This window comes from Amia ocellicauda, chromosome 7 (assembly GCF_036373705.1).
Source record: "Amia ocellicauda isolate fAmiCal2 chromosome 7, fAmiCal2.hap1, whole genome shotgun sequence".
In the NCBI taxonomy this organism is placed as follows: domain Eukaryota; kingdom Metazoa; phylum Chordata; class Actinopteri; order Amiiformes; family Amiidae; genus Amia; species Amia ocellicauda.
This window is the reverse complement of record NC_089856.1, coordinates 12,388,509-12,416,367: the sequence shown is the minus strand read 5'-3', so window position 1 is coordinate 12,416,367 and position 27,859 is coordinate 12,388,509. Positions and strand designations below refer to the sequence as shown.

Here is a 27,859-nt window from a genome sequence, read left to right as displayed (position 1 = left end):
TGTCATTATGGGGTATTTTTTGTAGAATTGTTAGGAAAATAATGAATTTAATCAATTTTAGAATAAGGCTGTAACATAACAAAATGTGGCAAAAGTGATGCGCTGTGAATACTTTCCGGATGCACTGTATATGTGAAAAATGACATTGAGGCAGAAGAACTCAAATTAGATCCCAGTAATGGAACAGAATCTTTGTGGGTGAAACTTTTGGACAAGAGATCTGGAGGATTAGTGGTAGGAGTTTGTTACAGACCACCCAACTCGGATATTCAGCAAGATGTTGGATTGTACAGTGTAATCAGGACTGCATGTAGCAAAGATGTGGCTGTTATAATGGGGGATTTCAATTTCCCAAACATAGACTGGGAAAGCCCGATTGGGACTACAGAAATAGAAATGGTTGAGATGGTAAATGACTGCTTTCTAACTCAATTTATCAGGGAACCAACCAGGGAGAGAGCATGCGTTGACTTGATATTTTCAAATGACCAAGATCGAGTCAGAGGGACACTAGTTAGAGAACCAATGGCACATTGTGATCATAACATGGTTAGCTTTGAGGCATTATTTAAAAAAACAATTTCAGAAACGCAAACCTTGAAGGTATGAGGCAGCACTTAGAAGAGGTAGACTGGAGCACACTGAATACAGATTCAGTTGAAAATGGATGGTTATATTTTAAGAATATACTAATTGAGGCTCAGGAGCAATTTGTACCAAAACTTAGTAAATTGAGGACCAGAAAACATTGGCCAAAATGGTTTAATAGAGGTATGCAAACAAAAAATATCAAGAGGAAGATAATGTTGTATAGCGCATACAAAAGGGATGGAGATTAAACAAAATACATACAGAATATGTTGAGCTGCAAAGATATCTTAAGAAAGGGATCAGGAAAGCAAAGAGGGAAATGGAAAGAAACCTAGCTCTTGGAGCTAAAACTAATGCAAAGAGCTTTTTTTCAATACTACAACAGCAAGAGGTCAATAAAGGAGGAAGTGAAACAAATAAAGGGCAAAAAGGGAAGTATCTTGGAAAACGAACAAGATGTGGGAAATGTTCTAAATGAGTATTTCACAGAGGTTTTTACAAAAGAAAAGACAGATAACATGCCACAGGTTAACAATCAGTCCAGTCAAATCCTAAGAGAGATCAGGATAAATGAGGAGGAGGTACTAAAGGGACCAGCAGAATTAAAAACAAACAAATCACCTGGGCCAGATGGTATATTTCCAACAGTACAGAAATGAGGGAAATTATTTAGAGGCCACTAACTAAACTATTCCAAATGACACTTAGAACAACTGACTGGAAGACAGCAAATGTCATACCAATCCACAAGAAAGGGGACAAAACTGAGCCAGGAAATTACAGACCAATCAGTCTCACCTACATCAGCTGTAAAATGATGGAATAAATGATTACACAGAAAATAGAGGAGCATCTTAATGAAAACCATATTCTCGGAGATAGTCAACATGGGTTTAGATGAGACAGATCATGTCTTACTAATTTATTAAAAAAAATTGAACATGCAACTGCAGCTGTAGATCATGTGAAAGCATATGATATGATATACTTAGATTTTCAATAAGCTTTTGAACACTAGGTCTCTTTCCACACCAAAGACTGATCCTCAAATTGGAAGCTGTAGGCATTCAGGGAAATGTAAGTAGATGGATTATGAACTGGTTGTATAGGAAACAGAGGGTGTCGATTAGAGGAGTTGCTTCTAACTGGAGTGAGGTAGTTAGTGGAGTTCCACAGGGATCAGTACTAGGGCCTTTGCTTTTTCTAATCTATATTAATGATCTGGACTCTGGGATAGTTAGCAAACTTGTCAAATTTGCAGATGATACTAAAATAGGTGGCTCAGCAGATACAATCTCAGCAGCACAGGGTATTCAAAGGGATAATATTCACCTGTGGGCCGACACCTGGCAGATGAAATTCAATGTGGACAAGTGCAAGGTATTACATGCAGGTAACAAAAATGTCCACTATAATGACACTATGGGAGGAATAGAACTAGATGATGTAACGCATGAGAAAGACCTAGGAGTCTATGTGGACTCCTCACTTTCTCCATCCAAACAATGTGGGGAAGCAATAAAAAAGGCAAACAGGATGTTAGGGTATATTGTCAAAAGTGTAGAATTGAGAACAAGGGCAGTGATGTTCAGACTGTACAATGCGCTAGTTAGAGCTCATCTGGATACTGTGTGCAGTTCTGGGCTCCACACTTCAAGAAAGATATCGCTGCTCTAGAGGCAGTGCAGAGGAGAGCAACCAGACTTATCCCAGGTCTGAAGGGAATGTCCTACTGAGAGACTGAGGAACTGAACCTTTTCACCCTGGAACAGAGGAGACTACGTGGGGACTTGATCCAAATCTTCAAAATCATGAAAGACATCGACCACATCAAACCAGAGGAGCTTTTCCAGATCAGCAGGGAAACACGGACACGGGGACACAAGTGGAAATTGGGCTTCAAGGCATTCAAGACGGAAAACAGGAGACACTTCTTCACACAGAGAGTCTTCACAATCTGGAACAAACTGCCCAGCGATATGGTAGATGCTGAAAATTTGGGAACATTTAAAAATAGACTGGATAGGATCCTTGGATCACTTAGTTATTAATGGACACCAAACGAGCACGTTTGTAAACTTTCTTATGTTCTTATGTTCTTATATAAACCCCTATATAAAACGCAAGGGCACATGGAGTAGCATATCATCGTTCACTAGTGCCTCGGTTCCACTGGCTAGCGTCCCTGCCATGCGGACGCGTCCCAGAGTTTTTTGTAAAACCAGGCCGTTGTAGCAACTCCGTCCCTGTTGTGGAGGAGCAGAGCAATTGTGGGGTTGGCAGGTGTGGAAAGTAACGAATTACAACTACTCTCGTTCCTGTAATTGAGTAGCTTTTTCATGTACTTGTACTTTTTTGAATATTTTTCCAATGTGGTAATTTTACTTTTACTTAAGTATGTTTTGAGGTAAGTATTGTACTTCGCTACTTTTAAAAAGGCATTCGTTACAAATTGTGTAGGCTGTCACAAAAAAACTAAATGTGTCTGACAGACAAATAGACCAGTAAATGAAGGAGTAATACACTCAAATGTCCAGCATCCCGCCCACAACACTCAGCAGGCCAATCACAGTGTGTGTCTGTCGTTACGGTTGGTCAGTCCGTTCATCAAGGATTTTAAGTCAGTCCTCCAGTCCAGCAGCAGTGAGGTCAGTTAACTCGCTATCTAGCCTCCAGTATTGGCGAGTCGAATGAACACTGTTTAATCGATATTGAAGATCGATCCAAACGAGCTTTTCATTTCGACCATCGGATTGAAAGATGGTGTCGCGCTTTATTTATATGGCTTCGCCAAACCAAAATTAATTCAAGTATCAGCAGACAGTAAATATCTCTGCGTGTGTGCATTTCTCCCGCTTATCCGTTCTTATATGTCACTAAAAAATTGAATTAAAAACCGATACGGCGTTTCAGCTATGAACTCCTCAGATGTAGTAAAAACACTTTCTTCTCCAACCTGCAGTTTATGCGGTAGGATATATTGAATACAATATAATTTGTAATAACAATTAGTCATTGTGAAAGGGTTCGTGTTGATTCCTGTAACATGATTTTCTACAAGTATATTAATATATTATTGGCCTTATTTATTGTATTAGCAGATTTGCAGCTGCTATAGCTCTGGTCTGCCTGTCCTGTGATCGGCTCAGACAGTTTCTATCTTTGTAATTCCATCTCGATCTGTTGCAAAGCCAGGTTTCTGGATCAGTGCTTGATCAGTCCCTGTTTGATCATGAATGATTATTATTTTATATTATTGTGTTGAAAAGCGCTTTTACTGCATTGATGTACACAGCTGTAATAGAGACGGAGCCATTTCTAAGCGCTTACACGTTGCATAATACTATCGGCTATGTAATATTTCAGTTTCCTGCTAATTTTATAACTGGTTCTTTGTTTTATAATTGTATATGTCTGCTAAGATATGTGCATAAGGGTTTATACAGTGTACTGTGTAAAGTTTGTTTTATTATTATTGTTCTTGTGTATGTATATGTGCACGTTTTGATACACAGTTGAATAATCGCAGCTGATACAGCTGCTGTCTGCCTGTCCTGATCGGCTCAGTGAGTTTCTAACAATCCCTGGAATTCAGTCATGACAACTCCAGAAAAACTTTACATGCAAATCTAGAACTACTTAAAGTCCATTAAAATGCATTTCATAAGGCCTTACTGTTCATTTACTGTTAATACTGTTATTGTTGATTTCCTGACTGTCAGTGTTAAAATAATTGTTCGATTTTTGTCAAGAAAGGTTATTCATTTAGAGACAAGTGTGTGAAGAAAAATAAATAAAATTGAAAATTGAACCGAATGGAAAATGTGTGGAATCGTTAAAGCCCTATTAGTGAGCAAACATTTGAAGAGTTTCGTGGCAAAACGTGATAATGAAGCCAATTCTACACATAATTAAGCTATTGCTATGGATATACTCCTAGAGGTACAATTTTCACGTAGTATACACAGTTTAACCTAAAACAAGTTTTGTCTTGTAATCCCAATGCTAAAAATGTTGACATTTGATTTTCCTGATTTATATCAAAAAGCAATATATCCATTTTAGCCTATCAGCATCACGCTCATTTCTGAAAATAACATTGTTCTCTGAAACGGTAAACGTTCACACGATCACAATGAATACATCATTCTTCAATGTTGACAATATACCAGACAATATCACACATTACAAACCCGTACTTAATAGCAATTTGCTTTTTGGAAAGAGATGTTTCTGTAAAATACAGGGGACAGACTAAAACGCATGACAAAACGGAATGCCCAATGACAGTCTATATCTCCAAATCCCACACATGAATCCTAAAATCCTAAATACGCCTTCTTTAAAATAACCTAATATAAAACATAAAAGTGGAATTACATGGAATGACAGCTGCTTTCTGTGGAATGACTATTATATATATTTGTCAATAAAATTAATTTCAGTGCATAATGTAGCTAAATTACTCACCATAATACTAAAACTAAACATCGGACCATTTCGACCTTAATCAGTTACTTATCAATAAATAAAACTATCAATCTATTTCTGATTTTGGATATTCATTCATTAATTCAACAACTACTATTAATATTAAAAATATTATATTTCATTTCATGTCATTGCAGAAAAGGGATTTGTTCTTAAAGTGCCAGTAACCACAATGTAACAGGGTGGACAGTGACTTTGAGGACGTACAGAAAATAGTCAACTTATAAAAAATGCAGCATTTAACATAACACTACTATACATAAGATAACATTTAATGAAGAAAATTTGAGAATTAGCAAATATTTTGAAACAATTATAATTATATTCCTAATTATTCTCATTGATGTTGATTGAGCAGCACTTGGGACACTGCAAAAATGCCCCCCTCCACTGAAATAAAATTGTCTAAAATGTATCAAATTGACTTTGAAGTCTGTAATTATGCTTCTGTTATCATGAAGGCATACACACATAGGGATCCTTTTGAAATTTGAGCTAGTGCACATTTTACATATTGATTGAGGACAAAAAAGAACACTTTCAGTGATATTGACCCAGCTACCAGAACCGGGAAGGGCTGGTTCCCTATGGGTGGCAGATGTGAGGGTGTCTAGCTGGTCAGTTACGTCTTGTATAATCTTAGTCACATAGGAGTTTATTTAGTTTGCTTTATTGGTTGTATTTGCACAAGGTTTTTTTTTTTTGCCTGGTCACTTAATGTAATACATCTACATTCATCGGGTCACTCCACCCATCGTGCTCGTTTGGTGTCCAAAACCCTTCAGACAAGATCTATTTCTAGACACAAGAAAAAAATGTGTGATTTTTCTTACACCTATCCCTTGTAGAAATAAGGCTCAAACTAATGTGAAACTTCATGTTTTTAATGACTTTATTTTATGTCCATTGCAATGGACTTTGGGTTTCAATGGTCATTAAATTATTAATTGTGATTCAATGATTCAAGTTCATTTTCTTTAGTTTTTTTTCACTCATATACTCTTAAAATTAAGTACATAGAAACATGATCTCTGGTAAGGGCCATCTTTCCAGAGCTTGTTTCAACAAATGGCTGTTCATCTTCATGTGACATGGTAGAGGTGCTTGTACAGCAGCTCCAAGACCCATACGCTTCTTGTTGTCTTGAGAGAGCTCCATAGTAGCATCTTGATGGAAGAGGAATTGTACACAAGACCACTTTTGCCACAGAGGAAGTAGATCTTCACACGCCATGGATTTGGCTTTCCTTTTACATATTGTTTCACAGAGAGTGCCCATCTGAAAGGCATACTTTGTTCATCAACACAAAGATTTCCTTCCAATGAGAGCTCCAAACAGCACTTCTGAATTGAGTCATACAGTGGGCACACTTTAAACACAGCATCATTGTTTTCAGCCAGCCTGTCCGGGTGGTTGACAAGGTGCAAGTGTGAGCGCAAGTGTGAGCGCAACTGGAAGAACCGGTCAGGGCTCAAAGTATTACTGAAGATGCCAATATCAATACTGGAGTCCTAGTACATGTGAACTCAAGGGAGCTTCAGGACACCCATAGCCAGGTGAAGCCCAATTAAAGCTTTGATTTCCCCTTGGGACACATTCTTGAAAGCATGGGTCGAATACACTTGGACTTGGAAAAAGGCAGGAGGCTGCTGTCTGCCTGCACAGTGAGGTCCAGATCTTTATCGTCTACTCCTCCGTGAAGCCCTCTGGCTGAGCCTCCAGCAGCATAGCCTCGGGGACTGAGGAGAGAGACCAGCAGATGGGCCTGGCCTTGAAGGAAAGGAGCATGAGCAGGATGCTGCTGTCTGCCTCCACAGTGAGGTCCAGATCTTTATCGTCTACTCCTCCGTGAAGCCCTCTGGCTGAGCCTCCAGCAGCATAGCCTCGGGGACTGAGGAGAGAGACCAGCAGATGGGTCTGGTCTTGAAGGAGAGGAGCATGAGCAGGAGGTTGCTGTCTGCCTCCACAGTGAGGTCCAGATCTTCATCTCCTCCTCCTCCATGAAGCCCTCCGGCTGAGCCTCCAGCAGCACAGCCTCAGGGATGGAGGAGGGAGACCAGCAGATGGACCTGGCCTTGAAGGAGAGGACCATGCCCAGTTAACGGTGTCAGTATGGGCGCATTCTGTGGCTCCATCTTCTACTAGACTTGTAATTGAGTGGAATAGCCAGGGGAGCCACAGTCAACATTTCCACATCTACAGGAAATTTAAAATCAATCTCCATGGGTTCTTCCTCCATTTAATCAATCTCCATGGGTACTTCTGTAGTCATCTGGGCCTGTTTTTTTGGAATTGGCCAAAAAAGTCTTTAACTTTCTGTGTTACGAAAACTCTACACATCTTGGCGCTCTCTTTAGGTTCTCTGTATGGTCTGGTTAACAGTGAGAAGGTGTGTCTCTCTGTATTGACTGGTTGACCATTAGAATACATCGTAAGCATTCTAAAGCTGTTGTCATGGATACCGCATGTGTCACAATGCGCCATGTTACAGTAAGGCAGTGATGTCACTATTTCACTCTGGCCAATCATAATACAGGATTCGGACCTTTCCTATCTTCATCTATATGGCATATTAAAACTAAACTGATTTTAACTGGTTGGGCAATATTCATCATTTTCAATGTTCCCTTTTTTATTGTGATTTTTTTCCAAGTCATGCTAAATCGTTAGCCTCCATTACAGTGCAGAGAGGAGAGACTATTCACTATAACCCACTGTATTACAACAACAGGGTACTGGCTTCATTTTAGGCACAAATACCAGCATGAACCCCAGGCCTAGCCAGTGCCAAAATGAAAGTCCAAGTTTAATGGGGACTCTAACCCTAAATAAATAAAAGCATTGCAGTGTTTTACAATATTACATTATAATGCCACGACATGGTGTAACTTAATAAGGCACTTGTGTGTGCATTTAACATCATTAACAACGTTGTGCTGCAATGCCATTAAAGAGCAGGTTGTCAACCCATCCACCACTCCTTGGCAAGCTCTGTTGCTACTTTCTGATTACGTTTCTGGCTACGTTTAAAATCAAAACATATTGATCATTTAATAATTGTTGACAAAGTGCTAAAATGTTTGTTTTCAGCCTCCAAATAGGTGTCCAATGATTGATAAATAAATAATTGAATGCTAAATGATTGTACCCTAATTGAAGTAGCTGTTTAGTAGCATAATGACCATTGCATGAATGACTGCCTGACACATAATTTATAATTATATTTATGATTGACAATCAATAATGAATTACTTAGAAACTAGTTGCTATGAATAAAGGTGCCATCAGTTGTCTTCTTATGAATTACTTGTTTGTCATTGAGTCGGTGTTGCTGATGAAAAGTAGGCCCTTCATTACCAAACACCAAGTAACTAAATTACACTCAAAAAAATGAAATTGGGCTGTTGTTTGTATTAATTACTCAACTTATGTTGAAATTAGTCAATACATGCATGTTTGCCAGGGTTAATTCCCCAAGTTAAATTGAATTTACATAATACAGTCTCATGTCAGGTTTACTAAAGAAACTCACATTGAATCTATATAACTGAGTTTTGTAAATTGCAAAAGCATCCTTATACTTTCAAAAAGATTGTCCTACTCGTTCCGTATGGCTTTGGACATGCTCAGTCTTGCAGACTAGCACTGGACTGTTGAAATCGAGAGTGGAGCGTCGTGGGTGCAATCTATCCACATTCTTCAAAGTATTGGTAAGAAAACCTTCTGTATTAACATTACGATTCATAGTTTTTCATGTACAATGTCAGACAAACCAACATTGATTTGCATTTGTATTATTAATTTACATAAATGCAACAAACACTTCATAAAGTTTGAGCATTTAATGTGGGTCAGGGGTTCTCAACCCTGGTCCTGGCAAACCCTCTGTCTGGTTTTTGTTTTTTGTTTTGTTTTGTTACAACAGAGCGCACACTTGTCTAATTGAACACTTAATGGTATTATCAATGTTTGAGAGCTAAAAGTAGAGACATGTCTAAGTTTTAACTTGTTTTTTCTTCCACAAATGTAAAACTTAAAAAATACCTGATTTTCATCTGTTTTTTTGAGATTGGTAAATAAACCCTGAACAATTCCAGGGAATCTATTTTTGTTTGTTCTTGTTTTTCCATAATAAGAACATAAGAAAGTTTACAAATACAGAAATAGCAGAACACTGTTCATGTGGTTCATGCTAGCTCACCAACTTAGCTACCATTCCAGAGCCTCACTCTTTATACATTTTCTGTGGACGTATTTAATATTTGTATATACTGTTTTCAGAGGCAATTGTCAGCAGGACCAGAATTGGACTGAATATTACAGCAGTTTGCACCTGTGGCTTTTGAATTTTGCCAAGTGTAGCTGTATTGAAATGGTTTTGGGCTAATTAAGATTAAACATTTGTACATCTGGCACTGTTCTATCAGTAGCTCTAAAAGTGTTTTTCTAAATGTGTTCTAGAATTCACTCATCACCACTGTCCCTTTGCTGTCAAAGTTTGTCTGAATTGCATGATTACTCCAACAAACTGACCAGTGTGTTCAAAATGAAAGGGGGAGCAGGGCCAGGTGTGTGCTTAATCTGGTTTTGGAAAGATTTCTGCATATCTTTTACAGAACGTTCAATGTTTGTATGTTCATTTTTCATGTTCTATTCTTTAGAATGACAGCATTGAAACTAGAAGAGCTTGCATCCTTAAAGCACTTTTCATCTACCTCAACGAAGAGCCTGAAAAGCTCATAAATGGGTACTTGGTAAGTGGACACATTGTTTATTTCCCTCATGCAGCATTGCACCAGGAAGTTAGTCATTTCATTGAATGTACTGTATTTTGACACTGTAATTGTCTCTAGCTTCTGTTGTAGTGAAAGGGACTTGTTATGATTGTTTGACTTGTAATAGTGTTATCAAACTATACTGAGTGCACTAAGTCACTCTGGCTAAGAGCTTCTACAGATTGACTAATGTAAAATGTTTCAAAGTTAAATGTTATTTGTATTCCTCATTGAGATCCATTTCACTGATTTACTAACCAAATGTGTAATTTAAATACATCATGAAATTTATCGTTTTTGCGTTTTTGCCCGTCTTTGAGGATGTTGATGCTGATGCCCAGAAGAAGATGGATCAGACAGTCTTTGGAATATATGTGATTAACCATGAAGGTGCAGATGCCAGGGATCCCCCCCAAGGATGTTGGGATTTTAACCGAGGGTGTGAAAGTGCTTCAGTATCTTAATGTCACTGCAAATGAGTGGGCCTTGTTGCTTGGCCTCATATACATATTGAACTTGAGCTACCCACCAGAGCTGAAGTACACCTTTGAAGTTCTTCAAAATATTCTGATGGAGCTAGATGGAAATAAGCTCTCAACAAAGGCCCAAGTACTGAAAAACAAACTGCTTGAATGAACATATCTTGTCCATCTGTACTGTACCTTGAATAAGAAAGGTGCTTGTTATCACAAATAAATTGTTTAATCTATGTTTTATGATGTACAGTTTGGCTTATATGCAGATGTTTTTGTTTTATTCTTTCTCTTGTGGAAATGCTGGCATCTCCAGAAGGTGTGAAAATCACTGACTAATTTGGACACTAATACAGCTATGAAAAACTGTTACCATTTACTGTCTCTTTACAATTTGAGGGAGGCACACATTGGCTTTAGAGCAGTATTGATACACCATTCTTTTCAAATCAGTTATTGGATGTTGACAAAACCTGGTTATGTAAATCTATGTAAGAATGATGCATTTGATTGATTAAAATCAGTTAAGTAAAACCAAACTGACTGTGTTATGTTGCTTTTAGATGGGTAGCTTTCATTAGTATAATGCAAGCCTATTTAATTAGTTGAACATGAGAATATTCCTTAAATCTGAGCTAATCAGATTTTCCAATCAGTTTTCAATTACGAAACCCAACAGTTTTGGGTGAACTTATGTTCATTGAGTAACATTTTATAAATCATATTTACAAATTACTCAACTCAGTTATGTGGAACCTGTTGTGCGTACACACACACACGTTAGCCTTTGCTTAGAGATCATGTGATAATGCTTTGTTAAAAGTAACTATGTAATTTGTACTCAGAGTACTTTTTAAATAAAAGTACTTTTACTTGAGTAAAATGTAATCAAAGTAACAGTACTTCTAATCGAGTAGGATTTTTCAGTACTCTTCCCACCTCTGGGGGTTGGTTTGTGTTTTGTTTTAAAAACAAAGACAGAAACAACACTATGAGCTATAGAGCCTGATGTGGAAAGGACTTGTCCATTTTATTCTTTATGCTTTACATGATTAAAGACAGCATAATAAATACACATTTCTGTTGAGATATTAGGAAGAACTAAAGGTGTATAAACATTATATTCAGACATTATAACATTACTGCAAGAAAACATTTCCATATGCAATCAAATAAATATTTGCCATTATTGTAATCATCAAGATATGTGCTAATAGATAAGCATTTTAAATGGCACAACTCGACTCCCTTAACTTACTACAGATTTGTAACTGCAAACACTTTTTGCCGTACTATATTTAATTTACTTATCAGACGTCCTTAACCAGGGCAAGTTACAGTTGAAACTAAATACACACACGTTTCACGATTAATATAGAAACGGCAGCTACAATATAGCAAGTTATAATTTAAAGTGTACACGTTTCAGTCATAGTGTTTATGCACTGATGGATGCATTTATTAAACCAGTCCTTAAGGTTTTAGAGGGAAACCCAGATCTGCTGCATTTATTTTAAATTTAACTTGTAAATGGGCACACGTTAATGTCACAGAGTGGAAATTACTCCACTTGGACGTAAAACTATTATACATGCACGACTACGCCACCTAGCGATTGTCTACAGGCACTAGGACCCGCGGAGAGGTTGTCAATTCCCAAAATATGTCCGGTTTACATATGCCCCGTTTCCACTGGCGGACGAGTCCGGCCCCGGACGCTTAAACGGGCGATTCCACTGGCCAAGAGTCCGGACGCGCCGTGTTTCGTGGCCGGTTAACTTGCTGGTGCTGGACGTGTCCGTAAGCGTCCGTCCCACTGAGGACACGATTCGCGGTCAGAATTGGAGGAGGTGTGTGTTTGACTTGAGACACAGGAAGAAGTCAGATACATTGTATCGGAAGATCTAAATCTCAAGTGCCGGTGCGATCACGAAGAAATTACAAGTTTATTAGCAGCACGGAGTGAAATCCACGTACAGAGACAATGACTGATACAGTTCATATCCGAGTGCATTCAAAACTGTGATTCACAGACCGGCGCAGCGCCTGACTGGTTAAAATAAACTGAAGGATAATAATCGCATCAGCAGCAGATATTATTCATATTTTATGAAGAACTGGACATTGTTTCAGGCTGTGTTGTGTGAATGGTGTGCAGGACAATCCGCACAGACAGTCAGTGTGAAGAAACACGATTCAGTTAACGTGTCCATTTACAAGATCAATGAATGAATTAATAAATACAGCAGATCTGGGTTTCCCTCTAAAACATTACGGACTGGTTTAATAAATGCGTCCATAAACGCCATGACTGAAACGTGCGCACTTTAGTTCAATTATAAGCTGCTATATTGTATCTGGAGGATTAATCGTGAAACGTGTGCATTTTGTTTCAACTGTAACTTGCCCTGATTAAGGGCGTTTGATAAAGTAAATTAAAAACTTTGTGCCGTATTATATTTGTTTGCACTTACAAATCTGTAGTAAGGGTAATACATTAAGGGAGTCACGCTGTGCCGTTTAAGATACATATATACCAGCACAAGTGTTGCACAGGTACAGTAACAGTCCTAATTAAAGAAGACACCAGAGTAGTACACTTTGTGCTCTGATTTAAATCACATAAAAGCATCAATTTGGAGACAGTCAAGTTCTCTCTTTTCTTGCTTTCAGATCAAGCTGTAAACAGTGGCTTGGATGCAGCGGTTGCCATTTACCAAAACATGATTAAAAACACTTTCCAGTGAATCAAGATATACAACAAATACTATAGTGAAAATAAAACTAAACTGAACAAATCAACCAAAACACAAGCCAGTAAATTAAAACCGTGACACTTCATTCTAAAAGAACAAAAAGACAGCATTAACCCAAACCATGAAACAACCCAATCTAAATTGCAACACATTTTAAAATACATTCTTAAAACAATCATACAAATATTAAAAGGCTTAAAAATATAAAAACCAAACAAAGAAAACCTACCCCAGTCATAAGCAGCATTACCTCGACTCTGTACACGCAACTTGTGCTCGTTGCAGTCGTTACCTATTCTCTGTGCTCTGGCTCTAGAAGAGCTCTCTTCAAAATGAACTCATCAGCCCACACCATTTAAAAAAGCACATGAACAAGATGGCTTTAGAAGTAAAAGAAACCCGTAGTTTACTCACCCCAGCTCGCTACTTTGTCTCCAAACACACCACAGGTCTGTCTGCATGGGGTTATTTGCCCTTTTATGCAGAGGTTCACACATCATTAACCCTTTCCCTACCATACTGCTACACAAATGACGATAATAATAACATGACATTTAATATTTAGTATTATTGTTGCACATGGAACCGTATTCTTATAGGAACACGCCTGTCTGAATATAATGGCTCTACACGTTCAGCTCTTCCCGACATCTCTGAACAGAAATGTGTATTTATTACGCGGTTTACAATCATGTAAAGCACAAATAATAAAAGGGACACAACAGTCCTCTCCACGTCAGGCTGTGTCGCTCGTAGTGTTGATCTCCGTCTCGGTTTTTAAAACGAAACAAACCAAACCCACAGTCGCTGCTCCTCCATCAGAAGCAGCTCTGGACGCGTCTGAGGACGGCATGGCAGACACGGCGCTTAAGCCAGTGGAACCGAGGCAATAGACTACCTCTCAGGTCTCCCTTTAGGGGTTTAGGGTCTTTAAATTGGTGGTTCACAAGCCAGGAACACACCACAGATCACACAGGACAGTTGTACAATTAAATTACGAAGATCTCTAGAACCTAACAGACAGACTTCCTCTTTTCAAGTTAAAACAAAAGAAAGTCCTTGCAGGGACTGTTGGTCTCTTCAGGCAGCACCAGGAGCTGGAATGGGGCAGGCAATAGTCCACATGTCCGAATACAAAGTAAAAAGAGGGGCAGGGACCAACAAATCCAGCGTCTGCTCTGGTCCGTGGTTGGTTATCTAAGGAAACCACAATGCCTATGTACAGTCCAAGAAAACAAAAATGGCCAAGTTAAAAATGTAATAAAGCTTTTGTTAAAAGGGTGAATAAAAACCCCATGCTTTTACTTTAGTAGCGGTCAGTTTGTGGCTAAAAATACTGGAAAAATGTAGTCCACAAATGGATCCAAAGGCAAAAGGTAAAAAAAAAAACACCACTCTAAAATGATTATTAAAATACTAGAAACGAGGGATGGAAGTGGAAGCATAAAAGTATAACAGTAGCAATATCCACAAGTCCTGTTAGTTATTATCCAGTAAGACACTACCGTACCAGTACGCTGTCCTCTCTCCTCCTGCCCTTTCTTTTACTTGTCTCTCAAGTCCTCTTTCGCCTTTGGCTCTTCGCTTCCTTCCCTGATCTCCCCCTGCAACCCCCTCTCCCAGCTCAACCCCTGGGAGCTCTTTACCTCCAGCCTAACAGGTGTTTCTCATTGTCAGTTATTGACTGTGTGTAACCTGGCGAATAATGCGTGATTAACCATGTGCATTTAAATCACCAATCGCAAGTAAAACTCGTGCATATCTGTGAAGTGAGGGGGGGGGGAGCAAAGTAAACAAACGTGATTTTAATCAGAATACATGTGATAATATAAGAAAGATACACTGCAAAGAAAATACAAAAATAGGCTAACAAGCATTATTTCAATGTGACATTAACTAAATCGTGTTCGCCTTCATACTGCTTGCCTCTGCGGGGCTGTTATACAAGACTGCACACCATCCACAGGACAACAGCCTGAAACACCGTCCAGTTATTCATAAAACATTAATAAAATCGGCTGCTACAGATCCGATTATTGTCCTTCAGTTTATTTGTAACTAGTCAGGGCACTGTTCGGCAAGTTTCGGGGGAGAACAAAATCACACCTCCAAATGCCCCTTTCCAACACACACACAATTCTGTGAATTAGTAATATACCCCGTTGCTTATATTTAGAACATTCATTTGACAAAGTACAAAAATAAAACGTTTAAATAGATGTAAATATATATTAAAACGCTTTCAGACCACTTTTGATGGTTTTCATTTGTTAAAGACTATTGTAGGCAGCTGTGAGCCCCACCTCCCTGGTCGTGTGTATGCACCGTTATATTTTGGACGCGAGGTTGAAATATGTCCACACGTCAAACGATCCGCAGTTTAGCTGTTCATTTACAGAAATCAGGAAAACAAACCGAATAGCTGTGTTTCTGACGAGTACAAAGTGCCGCTGTTGCCCCAGTCCAGACCGTGTATAGAGACGCCGAACCGGGAACCTGCGAGCAACCAACTCACTGACTGAACACGGGCTCTATATAGGACATCCCATATTAATACTAACGTCCTACTGGATCATAACCAGCAAGGGCTGCTACTAGGTTCCACACAATAACAAGCACTGAGCGCAACAAACCTCCATAACAATACATTAAAAAAAAAAATCATGATAATAAGTAAATTAAAATGATTCTCGCGGTCCCAACTTGGCCCGGGGTCCGCCCAGATCAGTGGTTTTCAAACCGGTCCTGGAGTACCCCCTGTCTGCTGGTTTTTGTTCCAACCAAGGTCTTAATTGCTTAATTGAATCCTTAATTGACCTTAAAAAGCAATATAGCATTCAATTAAGTAATGAAGACCTAGGTTGGAACAAAAACCAGCAGGACAGGGGGTACTCCAGGACCGGTTTGAAAACCCCTGGTCTAGATATTAGATCGGTATTAGATATAGGAAAGGTGTGTGGTACAATTATGTTAGATGAACGAGTGAATAAGTCCCTTCAAAGCAGTGGTTCCTATAGTGTTTCACACTTCGGCCTGGCTATTTGTCGTATTAATATATCGTTGATCACGACTGTATGAATTATACAGCCAACATGCATTAGTCCATATAAAACATACACACATGCACTCATACAAAGGGGAAAAACGCAATACTAATACTGAATACTTGAAGTATTTTGAACTATTTTCTTAATATTTATCAATATTGTGATGGATTATTTAATGTACGTTTGAGATTAATGTGATATGACGCAATATGACGAGGACAGGCACCAAATGTTCAGTTCTTGGTTCACTATTATGTAGATTAATACTATTTACTGTATGCTGTTTTTACTTGTTAAAATAAGACGCACCTGAATCCCTGGTCTGTTTGAGAAATTGTATGAGGTATTGACTGAGCACTTTGATGCACAGAGCAAAGGTCGTAAAATGGGAGCTGATATTTTAAAGTTATAATCTCTAATTCTATTTCATTCTCTCTCTATTTCATTTTCCTTGTATTTATTTAACCGAAGTTGTAAATTCTTTTTTTTTTAAATAAAAAAATACCATTAATAAAAATGCTTTTCCGAATTTTGGTGAACAGCGAAATTAAGCCCACATGCCTTTCGTTGCGCAATAATTGTTATAGAAGAACAGTTTTAACATCCACTTATCAATACTATAATAAACACACAAATAAATAAATAGAAACATGTAATCCGTGCTATCAGAAATGCATTATCAGTTGAATAGTACTCATAGTAGAATTATTCCGCATAAACCCGGATTCAAGTAAGTGTAGGTAGACATAATCTATGCAATCAGTGGCCGCGCAGTGGCCGCAGTTTTCTCCAGCAGTTAGTTTGCTACTTGCGCATTGCCTTTCGTGGCGGTATTTCGCCGTGATTCATTGCTCTAACGTAGGAGAAATCACCTACTGCCTCGCTTTTAATTGGTTTTATTCTGTCAGCACTGTCATATTTTGTGCTTCCTTTCAAAACATCGGTCCATTCCCACCTTCCTCTGTCACAAACTGACGTTTTAAGGTACAGGCATGGTTATGGTATCAAATGTTACATGTTTTTGTCACAAACCTAGTTAATAATTAGTGTCTTCATCTCGATTGGTTGTAGAGGTGATCTGCTAATCAGCTACAGGTGAGCGGTATTTATAAAACCGAGGAAAGTAGCCTGTAGCTGTATTCTGCAATTTGGACTTGAATGCAGTGATTATGGTAAGGATGGCACTATGGTAGAAGCATGTCTTTGAATCGGTATTTAAACAGTAGGCAGATTTAATCTACATATGATGGAAGGATGGATGTGTCCTCTGATATGTTTTGGTTGTGAGGGGACGTATATGAACACGTAAATGAAAAGCGAGATGCCCTGCATGTATTTTACGAAATAGTGATTCTCATGTTGCGGTTTCATAAAGCTGCGCTGAAAAGATTGTTCGAGTAAAATCCCCTTGAAACATCCTGAATTGTTCTAGCGCCTACATTTAGCCCTACGCTTTACACTGACATGATGGTGCTAATCTCGTCTCGTTGGGCTCAATGCAGAGGGAGTGTATTTCTGTGCATGTTGGGCAAGCGGGCGTGCAGATTGGAAACTCGTGCTGGGAGCTGTTCTGCCTGGAGCACGGGATCAAGCCGGACGGCACCATCTCCGACCCGAGCAGCCCCGCCATTGTGGACTCGTCCTTCACCACCTTCTTCAGCGAGACGGGCTCTGGCAAGCACGTCCCCCGGGCTGTGTTCGTGGACTTGGAGCCCACAGTCATCGGTAACACACCAGCAGCGCGGGCAGGGAGGCAAGGAGGGGCTTGGAGTTGCTTGTTGCTTTGGAAAGGAGTTGCAATGGACATGCAGGGCCAGCCCTAGCCTATTGGGGACCATAGGCGAGATTTGATTGTGGGGCCCCGCACCTCGCTGAAAAACATTTTAGTGGTGCCCATCTTAGTGGTGGCGGAGAGAAAATGTTTAGGTAAAACTAAGATAAACTTTTAAATGGGGCACATCGCAGAACATGTATTGCACTTCAACATACACTGTATGTTTAATACATTTAGTAATAAAACTGTAAATAGTGTACTGTGCACATTAAAATAACAGCAATAACTAACAGTTTAGGTAAAATAACATCCCCACCAAAAATACTCCATACTGAAAATACTATAGTGCATATTTAAAAATCAAAATTCAATACTATCAAAAATCTTTAGCTGAGAACTGGCAAACTACTGTAGTAGTTAACTACACTCTAAAACAAACAGGTTATTTAGGGGTTCTACTTTGTGAGCTTATTTTCATTAAAGGGTTCGTTTAAGAACCGCAAGGCCTGTCGTAAACGCAAGGGATCATTTAAGAACCATTTTTCCATCATGATCGCTGTTGATTTAAGATCCATTTAAGGTTCTTTAAAGATCATCGTTTACAGGGAACCTTGGTAAAATGTTCTACTAAGAACCTTTAAGGGTTCCTCCACAGTATCAACCCCAGGAACCCTAAAAGGCTCTTATTAGAACATTTACTTAATGTACTACATCCATTATCATTTGGATGGCAACTGGCTGTAGGCTAGCTATCAAATTGATGTGACCCTCCACCACAAAAGAGACCATTTAAAAATTAATTTCTTAATCTGATTGAGCTGGATAATTGCTTTATATATAATTTAATTCCTCAGTTACACTGCTTGGAAACAACACACAAAACTGCTGTTAAAGTTCTGCTGACAGTCTTCATAAACTCCTCCGCAACATGCTTGTATCCATCCTATTTTCCAGAAATTTAGCATGCATATCCCTGACACGTGTGTTTTGACCTTGAAGACTATGCTCAAGTCACAGATTTCCCCCTCATTCTTCCTCTAAGGTTTACATGGTCTCAGTCTATTGCACTAGAGACGAGCTGACAAATTTGTCTTTTGCATTGTGGCTTGTTTAATGCTTTTAATTCTTACCGAGTGGTTTTTCATGTTACGGACGGAGCAGGAGGCTGTGAATAGAAGGGTTTTATTACAAGTTTGTATTACAACACGATGTACAGTACTGAACAGTGCCCAACAGACCCACAACAATATAGAGACAACAGGAAACGAGTGATCCACATTGCCATGAACTTAGAAATATCCGTCTGCAACCTATTTTGCCTAGAAACCCACAATAAACCGACCAGTTATATTGCGCTTTTTCGGGATTTAAGATGTACGATTATCTCGGACAGTAGCATTTGCACATGTGGGGAAAAAAAATGTTTTAGTAATTTTTACACCATTAACTGGTGTTTTTGGGATTGACCCTGTCCTTTTGTATTGCCGTATACCTCAATTAAATGCCTTGGTTGGTCTGCTTGAGCAAGTGGGTTGAAATGACACCATGTGTGTAAGTCAGATGTTTGTTTTGATCCTAAACATCAACTATTATGCTTAAGTGACTGAATTTAAAATAAGAATAGCTAGTGTTTAATGGATTGAGGTCTCTCACAAGCATCATTTGACACAACCGGTGAGCCATGAGTTGAAATAAATTTATGAATAAGGTCTGTAACATTCCTTTACCTTGTGCCGCCTTGTCCTTAAATGTCATGTTATGGGCCCCTTGATATTCTGGGGCCCTAGGCAACTGCCTAGTCTGCCTGTACCGCGGGCCGGCCCTGTGGACATGTCATTTGTGTTGTACGGTAGACACCATTCATCAGATCTATTTTTTTATTATTCATGGAGCAAGCACTTGAACCAAGTTCCAAATTACTTTTCAGATGAGCAATAAGTCTTGCTTTACGATGCATTTTTCTGTGTATTCTGCCAGTCCTTCTCTGTGCTTCATACAGTAAAAGCATTTTGTTGCATGTGGATATACAATAGACCAGTGGCCCAAGTTAGGATTTCCTTGTTTTTCAGAAGAGGTGTGATGTTTATTTCAGAACATGTATACACAATCTCTTCATTGGTGCCTCCCCAAAGGTCCAATAAATGAGTGGTATCTTAAACCGGTGTCTGATTTGATCATTCTTTTCTTTCCAGATGAGGTGAGGAATGGACAGTACCGGCAGCTCTACCACCCAGAGCAGCTCATCACAGGAAAGGAGGATGCAGCCAACAACTATGCCCGTGGACACTACACCATTGGCAAGGAGATGATCGATCCAGTTATGGAAAGAATTCGTAAAATGGTACATAATAGTATTTCTCCAAATACACACATCCTGATTTTGTATCTGCTCTGCCACCACTCTATTTGAGCTGTAGAATGTTCTCCTTCTGTGGAAAAGGGGAAGGCTTAACATTGTTAGAGAGGGTAGTTCCAGTGAATGGAGTTGATCTTCACAACTGGTGATACCCAATTGGAACAGTGTGAAAGCCGAATCTGATTCCGCATTACATTTATAATGCAGTTGTTGGTTTTATGGAAGTACTTTTGCATATTTAAATTCTAAGCATGCTCACTCTATTTTTCCATGGGTTTTGAATTACCTTTACCACGGCTTCAGTTTTCTCCGTGACCTTACAATTAAGTGCTGAACTGTCTTGCCTCTTTCCCAGGCTGACCAGTGCACTGGTCTCCAGGGATTTCTGATTTTTCACAGCTTTGGAGGAGGGACTGGCTCTGGATTCACTTCGTTGCTGACTGAACGACTGTCGGTGGATTATGGGAAGAAGTCCAAGCTGGAGTTCTCAATCTACCCGGCTCCTCGTGTCTCCACTGCTGTGGTAGAGCCCTACAACTCCATCCTGACCACCCACACCACCCTTGAGCACTCGGACTGCTCCTTCATGGTGGACAATGAAGCCATCTTTGACATCTGCAACCGTAACCTTAATGTGGAGCGTCCGTCCTACACCAATCTGAACCGGCTGATTGCACAGATTGTGTCATCCACCACTGCCTCTCTGCGCTTTGATGGTGCCATGAATGTTGACCTTACAGAGTTTCAGACCAACTTGGTGCCTTATCCCAGAATTCACTTTCCTCTGGTCACGTATGCTCCCATTATATCTGCTGAGAAGGCTTACCATGAACAGCTTTCTGTACCAGAGATCACAAATGCTTGCTTTGAACCTGCAAACCAGATGGTCAAGTGTGATCCCAGGCATGGAAAGTATATGGCCTGCTGTCTGCTGTACCGTGGGGATGTAGTGCCAAAGGATGTGAATGCGGCCATTGCCAGCATTAAAACCAGGCGCTCCATCCAGTTTGTGGACTGGTGTCCTACGGGTTTCAAGGTGGGTATTAATTACCAGCCACCAACTGTGGTGCCTGGAGGGGACCAAGCAAAAGTCCAGAGAGCCGTCTGCATGCTGAGCAACACCACAGCCATTGCAGAGGCATGGAGCCGTCTGGACCACAAGTTTGACCTGATGTATGCCAAGAGGGCCTTTGTCCACTGGTATGTTGGAGAAGGGATGGAGGAGGGCGAGTTCTCTGAAGCCAGGGAAGACATGGCTGCCTTGGAGAAGGACTACGAGGAAGTGGGAGCTTCTTCTGCAGATGATTGTTCTGATGAGGATGAATATTAAGCCTCATCCAAGTATTGTCTTGATAGTTGGTGGTAGAAAGGTATTCACTCTAATTTAGAATGTCTTTTGGTTTGCAAATGTAAGTGCACCGTGAAAGCTGTGAGGGCTGTATTTGATCTGATGTTTGACCGTTTTTCTACAGTGCGATATAAACTTTTTGAAAGGCATGACCTTTTTAAACTGAGAAAACAAGTCCTGTAAAGTTCTACACCTAATCGCACATGTTTTCCAAATAAAAGACCCTGCAAGTAAAGCATTGCCTCTGCATAACTGTATTTGAAATGAATGAATCCCTTGCAGTTTTAGGTTTGGGTGGCAGGGGGCATGGTTTGGTTTATTCCTGCATGCTCCAGGTCAGTGTAATTACATATTTATGATGCACAGTAATATTGCATTAATTAAACTTTACAGTAACTCCTTGCATTGTTAATTCTATGTAATATCTCTAATTGCAGCCCTAGCAAATGCTAACCTTTCAAAATGCACTCAAATTTAAACTGGATTGAGTTACATAGGTAGATAAACCCTAACCTAAGAACCCGGCCCAAGAAGTAACCCTAATTCTAGTGGCTACATCTGCACTCTACTCGTTTAGTTGCCCCACCCCATCCTCGGTCTGCTAATAATTTGTTGGGAGGATTTTTGCTTTTCCACAATACAAGTCAATGGAGCAGAAGCAAATCCACTTGGTGAGGGCATGCGTGTCTGAGTATCTGACTCCATTGAGTATATACCATTGTAACATTTCAATTTAGTCTCAATTGTGTTGTGGAAAATCTGTCCATCCAATGAGCTCATAAACTAGCAGTTCCTGGATGCAAGGTAGGATATATCCTGGATGGGACATCTGTACATCCCAGCATAACATGCAAAATTCACATGACTACAGTGTGATTTAGAGCAGAGGTTCCCAACCCTTGCCCTGGAGTACCCCCTACCCTACTGGTATTTGTTCCAACTGAGCTCTTTATTTAATTGAAGAAGGGATGAGTGTGCTACTAAAAATGTGTATTATAGATTTTTATTTAGTTGATTTACAAATGCTTTTAATTGTGCATCAGGATGTTAAATCAAAATACAGATGATGGGGTGAAGAACTGCAGACTTGTTCATGAAAAAAGTTTGCGGGCAGACCGGTGATGTCGGAACCATTTCAACTTAAAAATGTATGCTGTACCCTAAATAGGAGGGAAATTGCCCTACTATGTAAAGAGCTTCCGGTTTGTTCTGTGCAGCCTATACCAGGTGGTTAAGTCTGACCAATCAATCCTGGAAGTTGAATAATCCCCAGTCCCCAGTCCCCAGTCCCCAGTCAGTGAGGTCCCCTGGGCAGGCAGCCCTGAAAGTCCTGGAGGTCCTGATCTCTTTAAAGAAGCAGACTTAGCCTATGCCCTGCACCCCTTCACTTCCGACTGCCCTTTGTTAATAATCCTTATAGAAGCTCACTGTCACTTGGAACTTTGCCATGGGGTCTACCTGCTCCTACCCATCACCAAAGATAATATGTGAAGATGTTTCTTTACTGTAGCACCCAGTGGCAACATATTGTAGTGATCCTGGCTTGTGTGTGTATGCGTATGTGTGTTATTGTGTTGGGCTAGGCAGGGATGTTTGTTGGGTAGAGGGGTTGTGTGGCTTCCCCCATCTCTGGAGCGGTGTACACCCGGGTGTACATTGGAGGGTGGTGACACGACACTTGGGAAGTTGGAGTAGGAGAGATCACCAGAGTGCACCTGAGTGAGTGACCAGAATGGAGGGAAAGTTGAGGTACCTCTGTATTCCAGAAATAAAGTCTCAGTTTTGTTTTGAAACCCTTTGTTTTACTTTCTTTTATTTCAAACATGACCTCAAAAGCCAAGGTCACTACATTTGGTGTCAGAAAGATGGATATGAACCACACGTGTGAGGAAAGATGATCACGCCATTGATTGGAAGGGAGCAGCTGCTCGGAGCCAAACCAAAGAGGCATCCTGAGAGAGAGCAGCTGCTTGGAGCCATGCCGAGGAGACATCCAGAGGGAGAGAGCATAAAGTAGATTCAGCGGGAAGTGAGGAAGGTCAACATGACCTGGGGGTATATTAGGAGGTAGTGATGCGCTGCTCAGGTTGTTGGAGTAGGAGAGTTAACCAGAGTCCACCTGAGTATCTTGTCGTGGGTGAACTGAGTGGAGGGAAAGTTGAGGTACCTCTGAGTTCAGGAATAAAGCCTCAGTTTTGTTTAAAACCCCTTATTTATATCAACAATGACCTCAAAACCTGAGGTCACTACAATATTAATGTTCAACTTCATTTTAAATGTATATGAACGGATGGTAAAGATGTAGTAAAGCAAAACAACCTCTATCAACTGTAAGCCATTAAACCAGCACTTTCCAACTGTGGTCCTAGACTAAATCTAGATCTTTCTTCACTGAGGAACCAGCAAATATAATGATTGTGTTTTGTAATGTGTTGTTTATTTAGTAATTATTTAATTTCACTGAAATGTCAGCTATCATCCTGTGTAGAAACAGGATTGTGTGTTAAAGAATTAGCACACATAAGCAGAAATTACCCAGTAAGCTCTCCATAGCAAAGCTGGGTATGAGAAGGGGGGTAAGCTCTGATTTGTCCTTTATTTTCCTTTTCCTTTTTTGTATTTTTCTTTAAAACAACAGACGCACTTGTTGAATAAAGCCTTGATTAATATACCCTTCGTCCACAGTGTGATTTATGCAAAACAGTGGTAAGTTGAGCAACAACAGCAGCATTAGCAGCTAGTTTGTGTCTGCTACACTAAGACTAAAACACTATCTCACTTTTAAATACTGATTTAAATTTACAATCAATAACTTTATAACATATGTTCTATACTAACAAAATCTGTCAGGGTTATTTGTCGCAATGAAACAGCATGATCAGAGTATTGCATGTAATAACTACAATCTGTGTAGCTGAACATTATAAAGAACAGCTAGAATTAGAGTATGAAAGAAGATATATTTAATAATGAATTATTTAAAAAAAAAGGAATAAAGGAGAACTGAATTGATGTACTGCTTTGTGACCTTTTTCTGGCAGGAGCTTAAAAACAATAAATGTATCAATTCCCCCAATGGTCAAGAACGGTCAGGCTCAAGTACAGCGTAAGACTGCAGCACTAGGAGTAGTGGAGTCTTTCCACCTTTCTTCCTCAAGGACACACCTCCAGCAGGCCACGCCTCTCTAGCTGGTGTATATATGGGAGACCATGAAGGCCTTCATTTTCCTTTGTTTGCAATCCAGTAGCATCTGAGGTGAATACAAGTCTTTCAGCATTTTAATGCTCAAGTTTAATGTTGTTGTTGTTTACTGGCATTATTGCATGTTATTGATTTTGTTTTAAAATATAAGTTTTAGGTTGAAGGGTTTCTTCTACATTTGGTTCATTTGTAGGTTCAGCTTTAGCAACATATCATACTGGGCACTTGCTGGATATCGGGTGTTGGAGGCAATCATGGTACGTTTTAAAAACTTAAAATAAAACTTGAATGTTATACAATTCTGAGATTGACTGTTGTTGGCTAAACTTTAGTGGTTGATTCACCTTGGATTTGTATACAACTATTGTAATCTTTTCCAAAACCATTTAAGAGTACGTTTTAAAGTGGAATCTATTCATGCGTTTGTTGAGATGAGCCAGTTTGAATCTGGTATGCATTTTGAGTGTGAGCCCACAACCTGTCCTGGCATCTCATGTAAACTTCCACCCTTTTATTTACACTGGCTTAATGGATGAATCCTTTATCTGAAGCATGTGTGGCAGCATACTAAGCACGATGGTATTAAATCTGCAGTTTGCATGAAGCATGAGGTTTTGCTTGTGTACATCTTCATGCCTGTGTTGCATCTCTGCAGAGGGAGTGCATTTCCATCCACATTGGCCAGGCAGGGGTGCAGATGGGCAATGCATGTTGGGAACTGTACTGTCTGGAACATGGATTCAAGCCTGATGGAACCCTGGATGGTGTGGAGCTTGTGGACCAAGTGGACTCCTCTTTTGGCACTTTCTTTAGTGAGACGGGAGCTGGGAAACATGTGCCCAGAGCTGTGTTCATAGACCTGGAGCCAACTGTTATAGGTAAGGATTTAATCTAGCAGGAGTATAATGCAGCACTTGTTGTTTGAGCCCTCTCTATAGTAAAGTGTTTAGTTGACTTGAGTGTTTTGGTTAGGGTATGGGGAAGCTTTGATCAGGTGACCTACCTTTTTAGTGGCAGAATCTTTCACATGTATAGATTTTAAACTGAAGAGGGTTGACCCCATAATGGAAAATTAAACCTGGTGACTGCCCATGATTTGTGAAGTAAGGGTTACTCAAGATTTCTGGCTTATAGTAAACCTTCAATCAATTTTAGAGATGCCAGTGGAATTTAATGGACATGGTTAAACTTCCTGAATTACTCCACTCTTGTAAATCTATATATTTTTTTTAATAAGGAACTGGTAGGTATCCTCAACTCCCAGATCTCAATTAAGTGAGGCCAACACATGTGGTCTTCTCTCTGCAGATGAAATCCGATCGGGAAGATCCCGCCAACTGTACCACCCAGAACAGCTAATCAGTGGAAAAGAGGATGCTGCCAACAACTATGCCCGTGGTCACTATACAATTGGCAAGGAGGTCATTGATTCTGTGTTGGACCGAATTGGAAAAATGGCAAGTTCTTAATTGAAGCCCAGTGGCTGATGGGAAATCTTCAGTTATGGTGTCATAGACTGATTCAATTGTTCTATTGCATCATAAATGCAGCTTCTCGCATCTCCCCTGTTTCCCCCCCCTCCAGGCTGACCAGTGCACTGGTCTCCAGGGATTTCTGGTATTCCACAGCTTCGGAGGAGGGACTGGCTCTGGATTCACTTCCTTGCTGATGGAACGGCTGTCAGTGGATTATGGGAAGAAGTCCAAGCTGGAGTTTTCCGTCTACCCGGCTCCTCGGGTCTCCACTGCTGTGGTAGAGCCCTACAACTCCATCCTGACCACCCACACCACCCTTGAGCACTCGGACTGCTCCTTCATGGTGGACAATGAAGCCATCTTTGACATCTGCAACCGTAACCTTGATGTGGAGCGTCCGTCCTACACCAATCTGAACCGGCTGATTGCACAGATTGTCTCCTCAATTACTGCCTCTCTGCGCTTTGATGGTGCCTTGAATGTAGATCTCACTGAATTTCAGACCAACTTGGTGCCTTATCCCAGAATTCACTTTCCTCTGGTCACATACGCTCCCATTATATCTGCCGAGAGGGCTTATCATGAGCAGCTTTCTGTACCAGAGATCACAAATGCTTGCTTTGAACCTGCAAACCAGATGGTCAAGTGTGATCCCAGGCGTGGAAAGTATATGGCCTGCTGTCTGCTGTACCGTGGGGATGTAGTGCCAAAGGATGTGAATGCAGCCATTGCCAGCATTAAAACCAGGCGCTCCATCCAGTTTGTGGACTGGTGTCCCACTGGTTTCAAGGTGGGTATTAATTACCAGCCACCAACTGTGGTGCCTGGAGGGGACCTAGCAAAAGTCCAGAGAGCCGTCTGCATGCTGAGCAACACCACAGCCATTGCAGAGGCATGGAGCCGTCTGGACCACAAGTTTGACCTGATGTATGCCAAGAGGGCCTTTGTCCACTGGTATGTTGGAGAAGGGATGGAGGAGGGTGAGTTCTCTGAAGCCAGGGAAGACATGGCTGCCTTGGAGAAGGACTACGAGGAAGTGGGAGCTGAATCATCTGATGGTCTGTGTGAGGATGAGGAAGAATATTAAACCATGTATTTCTTGTGCTTTTGTTTTGTATCGGTGACAAGTTCTGCACATTGCACTGTAAATCCTAAAATAAAGTAAATGCACAGCTTGAACTTGAGCCGATCCCTTTATTTTATTTATTTATTTATTTTTCCTGCTGCACTCGTTGTAGTCTATGGCATGGGTACAGAGTCTTCTAATTCTCAGTTGGTGACCCAAGCGTCTAGCTTGCCTATATATTTTAATGTGAAGTTGTCATTCAAGTTGAACAGGAATGCACCTTTTTATGGTCTCTACCCATCTTTAGCAACTCCAGCTGACCTGTATAATTTTAACCATCTCAAAGCATAGGTGTGGGCTGTTGCGTGTCAAATTTCCAATCCCCCTCCATATTCTATACCTGGCTCAATAGATGTACCCTTAATATTGATGTAGTCACTCCCAATTCTGAAATGAATCCTATGCCCCTGCCTCAAAGTACTACCTACTTGGACATTCTCCTTTA

General features: G+C 40.2%; 2 protein-coding genes across 2 annotated transcripts; both read left to right on the top strand.

The window, feature by feature from the left end:
• Positions 1–17,262: 17,262 nt before the first annotated feature.
• Positions 17,263–21,846, top strand: LOC136752811 (tubulin alpha chain-like). The gene is made up of 4 exons (XM_066708448.1): positions 17,263–17,305; positions 17,636–17,858; positions 20,100–20,248; positions 20,619–21,846. Exons 1-4 carry the CDS (start codon positions 17,303–17,305, stop codon positions 21,591–21,593), a joined length of 1,350 nt encoding a protein of 449 aa, XP_066564545.1. The 5' UTR covers positions 17,263–17,302; the 3' UTR covers positions 21,594–21,846.
• Positions 21,847–24,810: 2,964 nt separating this feature from the next.
• Positions 24,811–27,467, top strand: LOC136752810 (tubulin alpha-1C chain). The gene is made up of 5 exons (XM_066708447.1): positions 24,811–24,867; positions 25,007–25,070; positions 25,469–25,691; positions 26,122–26,270; positions 26,398–27,467. The coding sequence occupies exons 2-5, from the start codon at positions 25,068–25,070 to the stop codon at positions 27,373–27,375; spliced, it is 1,353 nt and encodes a 450-aa protein (XP_066564544.1). The 5' UTR covers positions 24,811–24,867; positions 25,007–25,067; the 3' UTR covers positions 27,376–27,467.
• The last annotated feature ends 392 nt before the right edge of the window (positions 27,468–27,859 follow it).

Coding starts and splice junctions, on each gene's coding strand:
- LOC136752811 (XM_066708448.1), top strand. Junction 17,859..20,099: donor CTTGGAGCCCACAGTCATCG/GTAACACACCAG, acceptor TTTTCTTTCCAG/ATGAGGTGAGGAATGGACAG. Junction 20,249..20,618: donor TGGAAAGAATTCGTAAAATG/GTACATAATAGT, acceptor CCTCTTTCCCAG/GCTGACCAGTGCACTGGTCT.
- LOC136752810 (XM_066708447.1), top strand. Junction 25,692..26,121: donor CCTGGAGCCAACTGTTATAG/GTAAGGATTTAA, acceptor TTCTCTCTGCAG/ATGAAATCCGATCGGGAAGA. Junction 26,271..26,397: donor TGGACCGAATTGGAAAAATG/GCAAGTTCTTAA, acceptor CCCCCCCTCCAG/GCTGACCAGTGCACTGGTCT.